We start from the raw sequence: 15,690 nt of genomic DNA, 5'->3' as shown, positions 1-15,690 counted from the left end.
GCCTGGGGGCTGTTTCTGACATGTGACTGAGTCCCCAAACCCCGGGAGACCCTTTCCCTAGCGGGGACCTGGCCTGCAAGCACTGCTGAGTGACATCTGGGAACTGGGATGCACTGGGTGCAGGAAGGGGTGGGACCCTTGCACTGAGGGGCCAAGCCGAGCCCCTCCCCCCAAGTGCTCCCTGAAGATGTGGGTGGCTCAGGAAATCCGTTGTCTCTCTGTGCATGTCTCAGTTGGGGTCACTTCTTCCAGCTGGTCCCAGATGGAGCTTGGCTCTGGGATGTGAGCTCAGCTCTGCTCTCCGGGAGGGGGAATTCAGCTTTGTTTCTCTCCAGTGACTATACCCCTGTCGGAGCCTGAGCTACCCTCGCTCCTCCACTGCCCCCTGCCCAGATCCAGACTGGGCCAGACCCATTTGCAGTGACACTAGGGGAAATCTGCAGCACTCTCGTGGAGTCAGAGGAGTGATCAGTGGAGTCACTCCGGATTCACTCTGGTCTAACTCAATGCCGGGGCTGGCCCCTGTATTTCTGCCTGAGCAAAATCAAACAAGCTTTATTTAGCCATTTGCCTGGATAATGTCCCAAGCCCATGAGCGCCCTAGTCCTCCCTCTGGAACTGTCATAGTGTCAGCAGACCTCGGACGCAGCTGCCCCTGCTCTGGAAACCCTCACTGGAGTTCACCTTGAATAAGAATTAACGCTGAGCAGCCAAACACCTGCCAGCATGGGGAGCAATTCTCATTGCAGCCAGTGGAGGGAAGGGCTCGCGCACAGCAGCCAGTTCATTAGGATACTAGGCTGCAGCAGTGAGTCCCACAGGTGAGTCCCATGCTAACTCACTCTCACAGTCTCTGCCTGCCCCAGTGCAGGATCTGGTGACAGCAGGCCCTGATCCCAAAAGTTTGGCCTCTTTCTGCAGACCCAAACTCCAGCTCCTCCAAATGCACTAAGGAGAGGCAGGACCTGGACAGGTGCCTGAGCGTGGGGCGAACTCAGCTGTGCTCATGTCACGTGGCCTCAGGACTGATCCCACCCACCTGCCTGCGCATACGCAGTGCAATGCGGGACACTCCAAGCCTTGTCCGCCCAGTGACTGTCCACTATGCCCTGCGTATGCTGCCCACCACACCATGCCCTCCCACTCTCCAATGCCACTGTACCTCCCCTTCCCCCTGTGCCATCCCCACTGGGTGCTGCACATGGCTCATCCTTCATTCCTGCTAGACGGTGGCCTGCCCCCCGATGCCCTCCTCATTGTTCCACCACCAACCCTGATGCCCATGTCTTCCTGCCCCTACAGACGCTCTCTGCCCCCTAATGCCGACACCCACAAGTGTCCACTGCACTGTCCCTCCCCTGATTCCCACTATGTTGTTTCCCCCTCCACTGCCTGACACCTCCTGGTGCCCTCTGTGCCTTTCTCCAGTGCCAACTGCAGGGTGCACAGTGATCTGGAAGCAGATCTAATCTTGGATCTGGGCATGCGCCAGTGTACAGGGGAAACACGGGCCCTTCCGGCAAACCTTCCCCTGCTGGTGCCTGGAGGTGTACTTGGAAGGGGTACTTCCTGGGATTCATCAGACACCCTGAAACATGAAATTTGATCACTCGCAGCTTGCGGAGCAACCAAAGTTATTACAACAGTCATAATGTCACTCAGCCCTTTGTCAAATCCAGCAACTGTTTTTGTCTCAATGGCCTCCTGCAGCAGGGAGTTCCACAGCGCATGGTGCAGAGTAGCACATAGGGCACTGAGGTGGCAAAGCCGAGGCATGTGCACAATGCAGGGTGCTCATGCACTATTGTTGGGTCAAAGTGAGGCTGTGATGCAAGGAGAGGCAACGTGACTCGGAGGTGGAATGCATGGAAAGTTGCAGTGTAGTTTGGAGGCGTAGTCCATTCAGAGATGTCGTCCAGTGCCTCGAGCTAGTGCAATGTAGCGGTGTAATGCAGTGCAGAGTTCGCTGAAGAATTGCAGTGTAGCTTTCAGGTGCAATGTCTGGACAGGTGCAGTGCTGGGATGCAATGCATGGCAAGGTAGAAAGCAGTGACTAATTGCAGTATAGTACAAAGGTGCAATACATGGAGAGTTGCAGGGTAGGTTGGAGGTGCAGCTCACAGGTATAATGCAGTGTAAAGGTGCAGTGTGTGGAGGGGTGGAAAGCAGTGCAGAATTGCACTGTAGCTCACAGGGCCATGCACAGAGGCTGTCATGTATTTACTGTTTCTGGTGCTAGTTCGGCCCTGTTGCTGGCCCTGGCTATTGCCCCTCAGGTCCTCTCGTGTTTGCCTATAACATCTTCCATTTCATTCCAACAGGGTTTTTCTAGCTGGGAGCTTGGGCCAAAGTTCAGTGCAGTCCTTCCGATAAAGGCAGTTCTGGGAGTGGGAATTCATTGCTGTTTCCTTGAGGCCCCAAGGACATTGGCCCCGAATGGAGGAATGAAGCAACCCTTCCTAGCTCTTCCTCTGCCACTGCAGGAAGTCACCCGCCCATCCCAACCCCCTCCATCTCCCTGTCTGGGAAGGGAATGTGACTGTGACCCAGGGTGCCCGAGATGGGGGGAGCAGCAGAGAGACGGCCCTGACAAATGTAGTTGGCTCCCATTTTCCAAGTCAAAGAACTCATGGGTGAGGTCAGCCTGGATGGTCAGTGCCTGAGCCTACGCTGGGGTCTGAGTTCATATGTGGACTGGGGCCTAATCGAGTGGCCATCAGGACAGAGAGGAGTTTGTCTGCCCCCTCTCCCCACTGCAGTTCTTTGGCTGTTCCCAAAGCCAGGGTCCATCCTACTGTCTGAACTACTGGGAGCTTGGAATTGTGTCCCCACTGCCCAGGGAAAGTGTGTGTCATCCTTGTTTCCTTCCGCACCCCCAAAAGGCATGTGGGTTGAGTTTGGGGCACCCCTCCCGTGGGGGTGGGGACTGGAGAACTGAGCTGTGGGCAGGCGGGAGCTTTCCTTGGAGATAGAGGGGAATGTTAGATCAGGCTGGTCAGATTGTTTGCCTCCATGTCCAGGCCCAGGCTGACCCATCCTCCTTTGCTCCCCCACCCCAGCAGCACCAGGTCTTGCCCTTGCCCTGGCTCAGAGATGGCCAGCTGTGCGTGTCGCCCCTTTTGCTTCGTGTGTGGAGAGGGTCCATGCTGCAGGGAGGCTGGGACTTTGCGGTGCCGCGGGGGGTCAGGCAGCGCCAGCCTGCAGGGGTCTCGTGGCAAAGCAAATGGCCAGATCGGGGCTAGCAATTAGTTCTCTGTGCTGGCCTGTGGGAGACCCAGGCTGGGTGATTCCTGCACCCCATGCTGGCCCAGCAGCACCCCCAATCAACAGTCCAGGCTTGTAGGATGTGATCCAGACCCATGGAAACGAGGAGTGTCCCTGAGGTGGGCACAGCTCAATATGCTCTCCTCTGCCCCCACTCTCTCACAACACCCCTCTTCCCCCCCCCCCCCCCAGTGTCCATCTGGCTGTTCATCGCACTGCCCAGCATCCCACCGCTGGCATGGGCCCTGCATTCCCACGAACTGGTCTCTGCACCCAGGCTTGCAGCTGGGGCCCTCAGTCCTTTGCAGTGCTGCAGTAGACGGTTGGCCCTGGGTGGGTGTGTCTGATCTCCTCCAGTTTGTCTCCCTTAATGCTATTGAATGTTACTGACTCTCTCAGGAGCCGGCCCCTGGAAGGGCCTTGTACCCCCTGGGAGCAGCAGGAGAGGAGTGGGGATAAGCTTCTGCCCCACTGAGCTCAGCTTCCTTCACAGGGGCAATACCAGAGCTGAGAGGCCCCAGAGAGCCCCCAAGACAGGAACTAGGGGTCAGTTTCCACTGGACAGTCTCCCTGGGGGTCGGGATTCCAGCTAGGGGGCAGCAGGGAAACCACAGATCTCATGAGCCAGTCCACTGAGTGACTAATGCCATCCGTTTCCTTTGCAGAGACCATCAGCTACGTCGCCCCTCAGGAAGCCGGACGTCCAGCCCCACTGCGCAGGCTCCCTCTCCGACCAGCAACCTACTCAGGTGGGTCTGGAGGGAAGGTGTCACCTTTCTTTGGCTGGAGATTGTGCCATGCTAGAAACTCTGCATCTCTCCTTCCCTCAAACCTGTACTGCCCTTGCCCCTGCTCTGACCTATTTCAGGGGCAGGGAGGGGGCAGAGAGTGGCAGTGGGAAAAGAGAACGATAGACAGATAGGGAAAGAGAGAGTGAATGAGGGAAGCCAGGCACTAGCAGGGCCGAATTAACACAGGGGCTTTAGGGGCTGCAGCCCAGGGCCCTGGGCTAAGGGGGGCCCCAGTGCAGCAGGGCTCAGGCAGGCTGCCTGCATGCCATGGTCCCACGCCGCTCCCAGAAGCGGCTGGCTGTTGGCATGTATCTGCAGCCCCAGGAGGGGGGAGGTGGCTCCGCACACTGCCCCCGTCACCAGCACTGTCCCCCCCAGCTCCCATTGGCTGGGAACTGGCCAATGGGAGCTGCGGGGGCGGCGCTTGGGGGTGCGGGCAGGGTTGGGATTTTGGCTTGGATTTATTTATTATTTTTGTTTTTTCCAGTTTGTGGGGTTTAGGAGTGTAAGGGGAGGTGTCATTTTCCAGCAGCAGTGTTTGCTGAAAGAGCAAATATTGTGGAACATTTGTGGAAAGCCAGTTATAAAACGCCAATGTGGGCCGAAGACCTGATGCTAGGAATGACCCTCACCCAGTAAGTGAACACCAGGGGACACAGGTGTCCTGGCCAAGACTGACGGCTCCAGCGGACGCTCACCGCAAAGAGCTCGTGAGTGACACACAGGCGGAAATACACTCGTGTGGCACACCCCCTTGTCAGGTGCTGACCCTAATAAGGAGGAGAGGCTGCTAGGGATTTTTCTTTTGTTTTGAGTTTATGTGAAGGGTGCTCAGCTGCGAAATGATGGGTGGCAGAATAGCAACGTGAAGTAGACAGAGGGGCATGCCTGGTGGCAGAAAGAAAGGAACTGCTGTTTTTTTCCATTCCCCAGAGCAACCGGATGGTTTCAGCCAATGACATATTTATATATTGTCTCTATAACAGTCTGCACTGAGCTGAACACAAAATGGCTGCCTGTCCCTGCTGCAGGTTGTGGGGGGGAGGGGACCATCTCCCCTATTAAAGGTGGAGTACACAGACTATTCAGAGCAAGTCAACGCACAGAGGGGAACAGCTTGTCTGCCCAGCTCTTGCTCCTGGGCTGAGGTTCGAGCCAGTGGTGAAACCCTGGCCGCCCTGAAGTCTATAGGAGTTTTACCACCAAGTGCAGTGGGGGCAGGTTATTTCCTGCTGGTTTGCTCCTTTGTCCCTCGGTTCAGGGCATGTTTGCAATCTCAGCAGGGCATAAGGTATGAGAGTTGGGCTTTTCCCGGGACTGTCTTCAGCGGAGGGGTGCGGCTTGCTGTGTCTGTCCCCGACCAAGGAGCTAATCGGATTGGTTCTGCAGTGTCAGATGCTAACCCCCATTGTGTGGGAACAGCCCTGTGTGTGAGCATGGATAATTTGCTATTGGCTGTGTGCTAACTCCGCATGCCGAGGATGGATACCCAGGCCCCTTTGCACCACTCTGGCAGTGTAGAGGAGCTGCTAGATGGGTGTTCAAAGAGCCCTTTGCTCTGCCCCAAAGAAGACTCAGGCCCCCCATTTCCCATATCCCACGGCCGGGCTGGGAGATAGCAGTGCTGCATGTAACCGTTTGACTCTCTTCCCACAACCCTCCCTATGCAACAAAACAGGAACCAACCCCACGTGCAATGCCTCCTTCCCAATCCAGCTGCCAACATGGTACTTTGGCCGAGGAGCGTCAAGCATCTGCATTCCTGCCTTCCAAGCATGTCATGGGCAGGAATTCCATCTACCTGGCACGGCCGGGGCTGCTTTCGGGAGGGAGGCGGACATGGGAGTGCAGGAGGGAGAAGTGTCTGTGGACAGGACAGCAGTGCCAAGCATCCTTCCCCCTCGTCATCTCTGGGGTTTACATGGCTTTTTAAACTTGGCCTTGTCTTCTCTCCAGACTCCGCTGTCTGGCATGGCTTGCTGAGTCCAGCTGTTGAGGGTTGGGGGCGGAGGTACCTCGCTTCCCACATGTTCTCCTTTTGTTCTAGCTTCTGTCTGGCATCCACTGGGACTTTCTCCAGCCTTGTGCTTTCTGAGCACACACCCCGGGGGAGAGGCGAGGGCGGGCTGGCGGGGGCGTGTCCAGAGTGGGGGGGACTCAGCTCTCACAAAGGGTACATTCCACGAGGCATGGGCAGTGCGTGAGCTAGCCACACGGCCCCGCCCCTTGCGCCCAAGGCCCCGCCCATACCTGAGCACTCGCCCATCCACCAGAGCCCTTAACACACACACACACACCCCCCGGCCAGAGGAGCCCCAGCCAAACCACTTTCCCCGCATTCCCCAGTGCCCTTGGTGACACCGGGGGGCCTCTCCCTGCTTTCAGCCGTGGGTCACACCAAGGAAGGACAGCGGGAGACAGCACCAGCACTGGGCCGCAGGGCCACCGCAGCGCCGGCCCTCAGTGCCAGGCCACTGGCCAGCCTCAGCACCAGCCCAAGCACTGACCCCTAGTGCCGGGCCGCCCCAGCATGGGCGAGGCCAGGGCTTGGCACCAGCATGGGCGAGGCCAGGGCTTGGCTTAGGTTTATACCTGTTATACCCACCGCCCATGCCGCCAGGTGATCAATGACCAACCACATCCTTCCAGTCCAATTCAACGTTAGCAACTGGTCTTCATGGAGACCCCTGGAATGTGAGGAGGGGACGTTGGAGGGGATCCTCGGAACTCAGCCCCTGGGTCCTCTGTGAAACCTCTTGGACGTTTAGGTTCAGCCACCTGCCTTTATTCGCAGGGTAATACAGGGTGCTCATTCTCTCTCCATGTCCTTGGCCTCCAATGGCAAGGGCCCGCTGGGGTGGTGGTTTCTGGGACCACGATAGGTCAGCCTCTGGGACCCACCAGCTTGTTCCACCCATGCCACCAAATGACATAAGAACATAAGAAGGACCATATCCAACCAATGGTCCATCCAACCCAGTATCCTGGCCTCTGACAGTGGCCAATGCCAGGTGCTTCAGAGGGAATGAATAGAACAGAGCAATTATCTAGTGGTCCATCCCCTGTCATCCTGTCCGAGCTTCTGGCAGTCAGAGGCTTAGGGACACCCAGAGCATGGGGTTGCATCCCTGACCATCTGGGCTAAAAGCCAGTGATGGACCTATCCTATGTGAACTTATGGAATTATTCATTGAACCCAGTTACAGTTTTGGCCTTCATAACGTCCCCCAGCAGCGAGTTCCACAGGTTGACTGTGCGTGTGTGTAGAAGTCCTTCCTTGTGCCTGTTTTACAAAGAGGGGAGGAAAAGGAGGAAGAGCAAGAGAGCTGTACTCCCCCATCCCATTCCATCTGCCCCCCATGTTTGCTTCTCGCTGCAAGATCCCCCAGCCCCAAGACTCAGCAGGCTGCAGACTAAAGGGCCTGATCCTGGTTACTCAGCCCCTAGTGCAGCCATTTTTATCAGTGGTCCACTCACACCACATCAGAACAGGAGCACTGTAAATCCACTCTGCACTGAGCGACCACACGCGATGCCGGGCAGAGGAGAATCTGCCCCCCGCCACACACACACACACACACACTCTGGAGAAGGAGATTCCTCCAGGGCAAGGTGGGCAAGCCCCAGAAATGGGACATGAAACCTGGAGGGGCCAATTCTGCCCTGGATGGACTGGTTGGGTCGTTAATGTCTGGGACTCTGGGTGGCTATGGCCTTGGGGACCTCTCCAGCTGACTTGAGTGGCAGTGTCCATGGTCTGCACAGAGCCCTTATCTACTCTTAGCTGGGAAGAGCATCTTGTGCCTTGGAGACGCAGGCTGAGGAGAAATTGCAGAGAAGGACATTCCTAGGACTCAGACCGTCTCCCGATGAACAAGCGGGGAAGAGATCTTGAAATGGCAGATGCAAAAAAAAAAAGAAGAGATGCTGCTCCTTTAAAAGTCGGAGCCAGGCCCCGAGTAGCCATGGAGATGGTTTGGACTCTTGACAGTGAGGAGGGCAGGCTCTGTGTTGGGACTAGGAGCAATTAAGGCTGCAAACCTCCTGGTGCCCTTTGACCCTGGACAATGAGAATGAGTATTTCCCCAGGGAGAGGGGGCTGAGAGCTCCTCTCTTTATGCCTCTTTCACGCTCAGAAGAGGCTCTCCCACCTTGACATTCATTGTTGGTGAAGCTAAGGGGTGTCTGAGCTTTCTTCAGGTCAAATTGCTACAGAACCAGGAGCAAAACTAGTTGAGGAGACAGGCCAGATTGATTTCAGGGACCTGGCTGATTAGATTCGATCAGAATAGATAAAATGCCATTTCACCTCCTGTTAAAATGCAGCTGCCTCTGGGCTACAGCATTCACAATAGTTCAGGGCAGGACGTGCAAAAGAGTATTGTATGCAACTGGCAACTTCCAAGGGGCTTTCAGGGATGCAGAGTGTAATTGTCCACTGTGGAATCTGGCCAGAATGTCACAGCTAATGCTCCTACGTGGCAGGAAAAAGGCGGGGGGTGGGATATGAGGATCTCACCTGTGTCTCTCCCAAAATGCGACGGACCTCCCGGAAGACTTGCAACGAAATGGTCAGTGTTTGACAGCCTCTGGTGTGCCAGGAGCTGGTATCGCTGGCTGAGAGCTCGAGGTAGAGCGTAAGGCGAGGTGAGGACGAGGCAGATCTCTGGCCCTCCTCCTGCTGTGCCTTGGGAGGGAAGCCTGGCTTTGTTAATGGGTGGTAGTACTGTGTCTTCCCAATGCATCTGCCCTGCTGCCATCCCCACGATGGCTGTCTGCTCCACACTGCAAACGCCTTCAGGTCGGGGGGCGTCCCCACCCTGATTTCGCCAGGGTCGGACATGCCTGGGAAAGGCCCCTGGCATGCCCGCTGAGCCCGCTAGGGGGTGCCCAGAGCAGGGAAGAGAGCCAGGCATGGCAGCACGGGGGAAGCCCTCTGAGTCCTGGCCTTCCCTCACCCACAGCGACAGGTACCTGCTCAGCAGCAGGTGGCCTGAGCCCGCTCCAGCAGCCAGGCAATGGGAGACCAGGTGGGGAAGGAGCTGTGAAGGGGGTGGGCAAGGACGTGCTGGCTTGGAGCAGGTGTGGGAGGCACAGGGGGAGTGGGAAAGGCACCAGAGGCAGTGTGTGGGGTGGTCACATGCCCCCCAACCCTAAAATTGCCCCCCCCCATCAAGAGTGACAGGTTATTTCTGCTGCTTCTCAGACCTCAGCTGGTCGGTAGCAGCAGTGGGTCAGTCAGGAGCGTCAGTTAAAAGCACCCACAAGCTCAGATAGTTTCCAAGTCTCCCGGGTTTGGCAAATTGTGGAATTAAGGATTCACATGAGTGTGAGCAAGTACGGGTGTGATCCCACATAAATCGATTGGTCAGTCTATTGTCATACTCTCTAGCTATCATATTTATAAGGTGCCTGTCATCTCAGTCTCTGGTATATTTCCAGTACTTCCTGCATTTGCTTGTATTGGAAATCCTGTGCCAACAGCCTTCCTCACGGTACCTGAGCACTTTCCAATCCTGATGGCATCCAAGGGAAATAAAGGAGCATGTCTAGAAAATGATCTGACCAAGTCGAGGCTTGAAGAAAGGCCTGTTTCAGGTCTGGCTGGGAAGGCCCAGGGATCGGTTGTTATTTGCCCGGCCCTGGTCCAGAACCAGCTTTAGATCATAACATCTCTATCACTCGCCATTTCTGTGAAATCGGGTAAAGGACATTCCCAAGGCCCTGCTGTGTGACCCTTGTAAATCCTTCTAGCCTGGGCTCAAGTCCCGAAGACCAAGAGCCCGAGGCCTTGCCCACACTGGCCATTTACGCCAATGACAGCCACTGGGGTCATAGGCAATGCATGGCAACTTCCCCGCTTTCCCTTGGGTGCTCGACCCCACCTCTGTCTCTGGCCCTGCCCCCATTCCAACCCTTCCCCAAATCCCCGCCCCAGCCCTGCCTCTTCCCTGCCTCCTCCCCGAGTGCGCCATGTTCCCGCTCCCACCCTCCCTCCCAGCAATCCGCGGAACAGCTGTTTGGCAGCGGCGGGGGGGGAAGTGCTGGAAGGTAGGTGGAGGAGTGGGGATGCGACACGGTTGTGGGGGTGGAGGAGGAGGAGAAGGTGGGTCGGGGGGTGAGGGGAGCTTGGCTGCCAGTGGGTGCAGAGCACCCACTAATTTTTCCCCGTGGGTGCTCCGGGGCTGGAGCACCCATGGAGTCGGCACCTGTGACTGGGGCAGCTGTGCAGGTGCAGCCCCAGGCTGAGCTGTGTGCCCCAATGGCTGGAACTGGGGCAGGCCCCCAGGGTAGGCATTGTCCCTGCTGCGGGAGTGCTGTACTTGTACCTGCCTTACACCACAGCGGGGCTCTTACTCCTCAGGGTGAGCCCCAGGGAACGAGTCCTGCCTGGAAGTGAGTTCTGGTCTCCCCCCAGCAGGTGGGGTCTCCTGGGATCAGGGTTAGGACCCCCTGGGGGAGCAGAATGTGGATGACAAAGAGTGACAGGGCCTGACTTGTTTGGTGCTTCGCTGTCCTGGAGCCGGGGACCAATGGGTCCCACCCGCTTGGCTGACAGGTCCAGGATTGAGCTGAGACCTCCAGAGCGAAAAGCGCTGAGTGGGGCTGTAGCAGACTCCTGGCCGCTGCAGGCTGGGCACAGAGTGGGTTACGCCAGCCCCTGGCATGCAGCCTACGCCTGGGCTGCCCAGGGAACCTTTGGCGCAGAATGTTATGAGCCCACGTCCATACTCCCTGCCCCGCACTCTTCCCCTCCTCTTTATTTCCTCCCCACTCCCTCTCGCCGCCCCTCCATCCTGCCTCAGGTTTCTCCCCAGTCCCTTTACTCTCTGCTCTTTTGGTTGATTTCCCAGGGTGTTTGAATTGCAGCAAAGTGGTGGAACTGACGGCGCGTCTCAGCAGCCTGGAAGCCAAGGTCAGTGTCTGTGTGGCAGGGGGCTGGAGGCGGGACGCTGGTACAGGATCAGGGAGCACAGGGTGTGGTAGGGGAGCCAGCCTGATCGTCTCACCTCAGAACTTTGCATCTCGTGGCGGTTGGGTTCAATGTTGAGTCTGACGTTTACCCCTGGATCCCAGTGAAATCTCATGGAAATGTAGAAAGAGGTTGGCTAGTCCAGCCCCTGATATTCTGTGTCACACTTGGAGCAGGGCTGCCAGCTTGTTCATTTTAAACAGTTGCCTTTCTTTTTTCATCAACATTTTGTGCTATCATTTTTTTAAATATTTTTGTTTATTATTCTTCATTTCCCCCTTCTTTTCTTTTTGCCTTATTCCTACTGGAGAGGTTCTGCTTTCTTTTTCTGCCCAGAAATGCAATTCCTGGGACACCTTCCTTCATCCTGCAATTCCTGTTTTACCCTTTGAAATGAAAAGAACTTCAACATTTCAAAAGGTTGGGGCAAAATTGCATTTGTTTTGTTTTCAGCCAGCTGTGCCAACCCCAGGAGCAGACAGCTGTCTCTCTGGAGTACTGACACAACGCCCATTACAGAGAGCACCCCAGAAGTGTCAGTGTGTTTATCCTCATGACCCCGAAGGAGGAAGGGCAGCGCTATTATCCCCATTTTTACAGAAGAGCTCAGTGACTTGCCCAAGGTCACACAGGAAGTCTGTGGCAGAGTGGGGAATTGTACCTGGGTTGCCTGAGTCCTGGACTTAGGGTCACTGGACCACCCAGCCTTTCTCCGTAGACGTGCACCGTGTGTAGCAGGAGGTCAGCCCCCAACAGATAATCCATCCCCGTCCCACAGGAATTGCAATTCTAAGGCACTCGCAGAAGTTGCGTAGGACAAGATAGAGCATAGCCAGGGTGTGGCATGGCTGTTCAGAGGCTGAGTGCTTTATGAAACAGGTGGGAATTTAACGGTTGACGTTTCAGTTTGCTGTAAGCATTTAGGGGAGGACAGATGGTCTTCGGGTTATTAAACCATGGGACTCCGGGCTCCTGGGTTCTGTTCACAGCTCTGCCACTCAGGCAAATGTGGGCGAGTTACCTGTGCCAATGCTGTGAAGCCCCCGCACCTGAGACACACACAACTAACAGGCCCTTCAGACCAGACTGTGGGGGACTGGCCTGGCAGCGGAGGGGAGGAGGGGTGGATCTGGTGCCTGGTTTCTATCCCTGTGTGATATGAATGGTCTCCAGTTGGGGTAACACCAGGCCATAGGGTGTGTTCCTTAGGAGATGACACTCCGTGGGATGGACTGTCTGAGGGCTACAGGAGAAGTGTCACTAAGACCAGTTGGCCTGGAGCCCTGGGGAATGTGCGGGTGAGGTTCTGTTGTGATCGCATCACCCCTCAGGGCTCAATGTCATAGGGAGGCCAGTGTATTAGGGGATTGGGCTCCCAGGTTAACCCTCTGTGTGCTTTAACCTTTGCTCTGCGTTAGACCTGGCATCAGAAATAGAGAGCCCCAGGGACTCACTGGCAAGAGGGGTTCTGCCCCTGTAGCCCATCCCAGAGATTAGTGCTTGATCTTAGCAGGTGCGCCAGGCCATGGCAGTTGGGCACATGCCACCTAAAGGCCCAAGTCACTATATCCTAGAAAGATTCCCCATGGCTCTGACCAGGACTTTGGCACAAGGAAATAGAGATTGTTCCCAAGACCCCAGCCCAGGTTTTCCGTATGACCCTTTGCACACCAGGGGCTTTTCTCCATGCAGAGTAGCACCAATTTAAGGTGCAGGAGGCTGTGTGGACACTCTGACCTGGGTTAACCCCGCGTCTCAAGTGCAGTTGTTCCAGGAACAGCTGCAGCAGCACAGCCCAAGCGTCCAGCTAGGTGTGTCTGAGCCCTGCGGCCTTGCAGACGCACCAGGGCCACATGCCCTGTCCTTAAAACGGAGAAGGGTGCTGGGTCCCCCCAGGCCCTGTCCACAGGTGCAAGGGCCAGCTCATAAACGGGACCAGAGCAGTCAGTTATGGGCAGGACCCTACCAAATTCACGGCCATGAAAAACGCGTCGTTCACCGTGAAATCTGGGCTTTTGTGGGCTTTTACCCTAAGCTACACTGATTTCACAGCGAGACCAGCATTTCTCAAACTGGGGGTCCTGACCCAAAAGGGAGTTGCAGGGGGGTCACAAGGTTATTTTAGGGGGGTTGCAGTATTGCCACCCTTACTTCTGTACTGCCTGCAGGGCTGGGCGGCCGGAGAGCGGCGGCTGCTGACTGAGGGCCCAGCTCCGCAGGCAGCAGCGCAGAAGGAAGGGTGGCAATCCCAGACCAGGCCACGCTTCCTTCTGCCCTGCTGCTGGGGGTGCCTCTGCCTTCAGAGCGGGGCTCCCGGCCAGCAGCCGCTGCTCCCCGGCTCCCCAGCTCTGCAGGCAGCAGCGCAGAAGGAAGGGTAGCAGTACCGCACACAGCCCCTTACAATAACCTTGTGACCCCCCCAACTCCTTTTTGGGTCCGGACCCCCGCAATTACAACACCATGAAATTTCAGATTCAAATAACTGAAATCGTGAAATGTACTATTTTATTTTAAATCATAAAATTTACTGTTTTAAAAATCTGATGACCGTGAAATTGACCAAAATGGATTGTGACTGTGGTAGGGCTGTAGTCATGGGATAGAACAGAGGGAATGGTGGGCTTTGACCCCCTAATGCCCTCAGTTCCCTGAGAGGTACCTGGGTATCTCACAATACACAGCAACAGTTTTCTACAAGGCAGTGTGCCTGAAGGTGGCTTGGAGGATGCCAGGATGCCTACCCACAATGCAAGATCATTGCAAGATCACAATGCAAGATCTGCCAGATCAGTGTGATGCACCACCCCTAGCTGCCGAGTGTGAGCACATCCTGCTGAACAGTCGGTGGCTCTATGCCGACAGAACTTTTACCGGTTCACATCTCCAGTGTAGACAAGGCCTTAGGAAGTGGTTTAAGCTAAATCAACATAAGCTGCTGTTAAACTGAAATAGGGGTGTCCACACAAGGGCTAACTAAACGAGTTTAATTCCGCTGATGCAGGTTTGTGCAGAGACAAAGGCTACCAAGTCAGAACACCAAGGCCCTTGAGCCCCCCTCCATGCATTTAGCAAAGCTGCAAGTTCCTCCCCTCAACCCCAAAGCTCTGAATGTCCAGGCAATGCAAAGCTTCCTCCATAGAAGTACAACACCAGACCCTTGGGTGGGACATCAGGGGAGATTGAACCTGTGACCTCTGGATCATAAACCATGAGCCTCTGCTGAAAGGTTCTGCTGAGAGCCAACGCTGCAGCAGGCTCACCAACCTCGGAAGGGCATGCTGAGTGGCTGCGGGTGACAGCTGTCAGTGCAGAACCATCGTGGGGAGAGGAGATGGGCCCCAAGTCTGTCTAGCGCAGTCTATCCGGGCGCACTGCTGGGAACTCTCTCTTGCTTGTAGGTGGCATTGCTGTCTGCAGCTGAGCCTGCAACCTCCCTAGTACCCAACAGACACCTCGTAACCAACGGGGCTGCCCCCTCGGATTCCTACCAGCTCTGGGGGTCTCCGTCCACTCACGGGAACCCTGGGGATGAAGGTGTGAAAGGTAAGTGAGAGCCGGGAGCTGCTGTGGAGGAGCTGAGGCAGTTGGAGGCTGCAGGCAGGAAGCCATCCTGAGAGCCAGATGTGTGTTTCCTGCCTAGACCTGGATCCTTCCTGCTCCTGCAGAAATCCACATGCCCCAGGTCCCCTCCATGCCTAGCCCTGGAGATGGAACAAGCAGGACTCCACTGGGTCTGAGCATGGGAGCTGGGCCTTTCCATCAGTTCAGAGCCCAGTCCTGCCCAATGCACTCAAGCAAAGCCCCCAGTTTGGTCTGCCTGAGGATAGCAGGATGGGCCCTTGATACTGCAGGGAGTTCTCTGCCCTGGCTCTAGTGGGGTGCCAGAGGGTCTCCATTGCCCCAAATCTCAGCCTGGTGTCCAGGGCCACATTAACACACAGGGCTCAAAATCCTAGGCCAGCATCCTCCTCCTCTGCTTTTCCTCCTCGCTGTGCCAAGAGGGCAGCTTCATCCTCCACCATGGCAGCTGCCACCCTAATCTTGATATAACCCAATCCTGATATTCTATGATTCTATGATTCTATGATCTTGGCCTAGAGCAGAGGGGAGACTGGAGGGTGTGGGGCGTTGGAGAGTGCGCCCATCTCGCACTCACGCCACAGTGGCAGCTCCTGTCCCACAAGGCTGGAAGAAGTGTGTTTGCCTAGGGCCCAGCGATGGGTGAATCCAGCCAGGCTGATATCCCCACTAGCACACCTTTCCCTGGGTTCTTCCACCTCTGCCCTGTTGTCCTTTCACTTGTAACTTTCCTGAGGCTTAAAATCTCTCCTGAGCCTCCAGACTCTTCAGCTGTGAATCCCCGTCATCAGGAGTTGTCACCCCTCTGCCCCAGTCCCAGCTTGGGTCAACATAGTCCACCTCCCAAACACTCCCTTCGGGTTTCAGTTGCATATGAGATTCTTGTTGGCCATTGCAGTGCGCTATTAAACAGCTGCTGTGTTCCACCCTAGATATTAGAATCATAGAACCATAGAATATCAGGGTTGGAAGGGACCTCAGGAGGTCATCTAGTCCAAGCCCCTGCTCAAAGCAGGACCAATCCCCAACTAAATCATCCCAGCCAGGGCTTTGTCAAGCCTGACCTTAAAAACCTCTAAGGAA

The 15,690-nt window shown here is 55.9% G+C and overlaps 1 protein-coding gene across 1 annotated transcript in view; it reads left to right on the top strand.

Moving 5' to 3' along the window:
* EMID1 (EMI domain containing 1) overlaps positions 1-15,690 on the top strand; it is an 83,544-nt gene that overhangs the window by 43,252 nt on the left and 24,602 nt on the right. The window contains exons 4-6 of the mRNA XM_077835323.1: positions 3,930-4,013; positions 10,910-10,971; positions 14,427-14,571. Of these exons, the coding sequence (XP_077691449.1) occupies positions 3,930-4,013; positions 10,910-10,971; positions 14,427-14,571 (291 nt within the window). The remainder of the gene's footprint in view (positions 1-3,929; positions 4,014-10,909; positions 10,972-14,426; positions 14,572-15,690) is intronic.

The sequence above is a fragment of the Eretmochelys imbricata genome, chromosome 15, assembly GCF_965152235.1.
Source record: "Eretmochelys imbricata isolate rEreImb1 chromosome 15, rEreImb1.hap1, whole genome shotgun sequence".
NCBI classification, from domain to species: domain Eukaryota; kingdom Metazoa; phylum Chordata; order Testudines; family Cheloniidae; genus Eretmochelys; species Eretmochelys imbricata.
The sequence above is the reverse complement of the archived record's forward strand: the minus strand, read 5'-3'. Positions and strand labels throughout refer to the sequence as shown.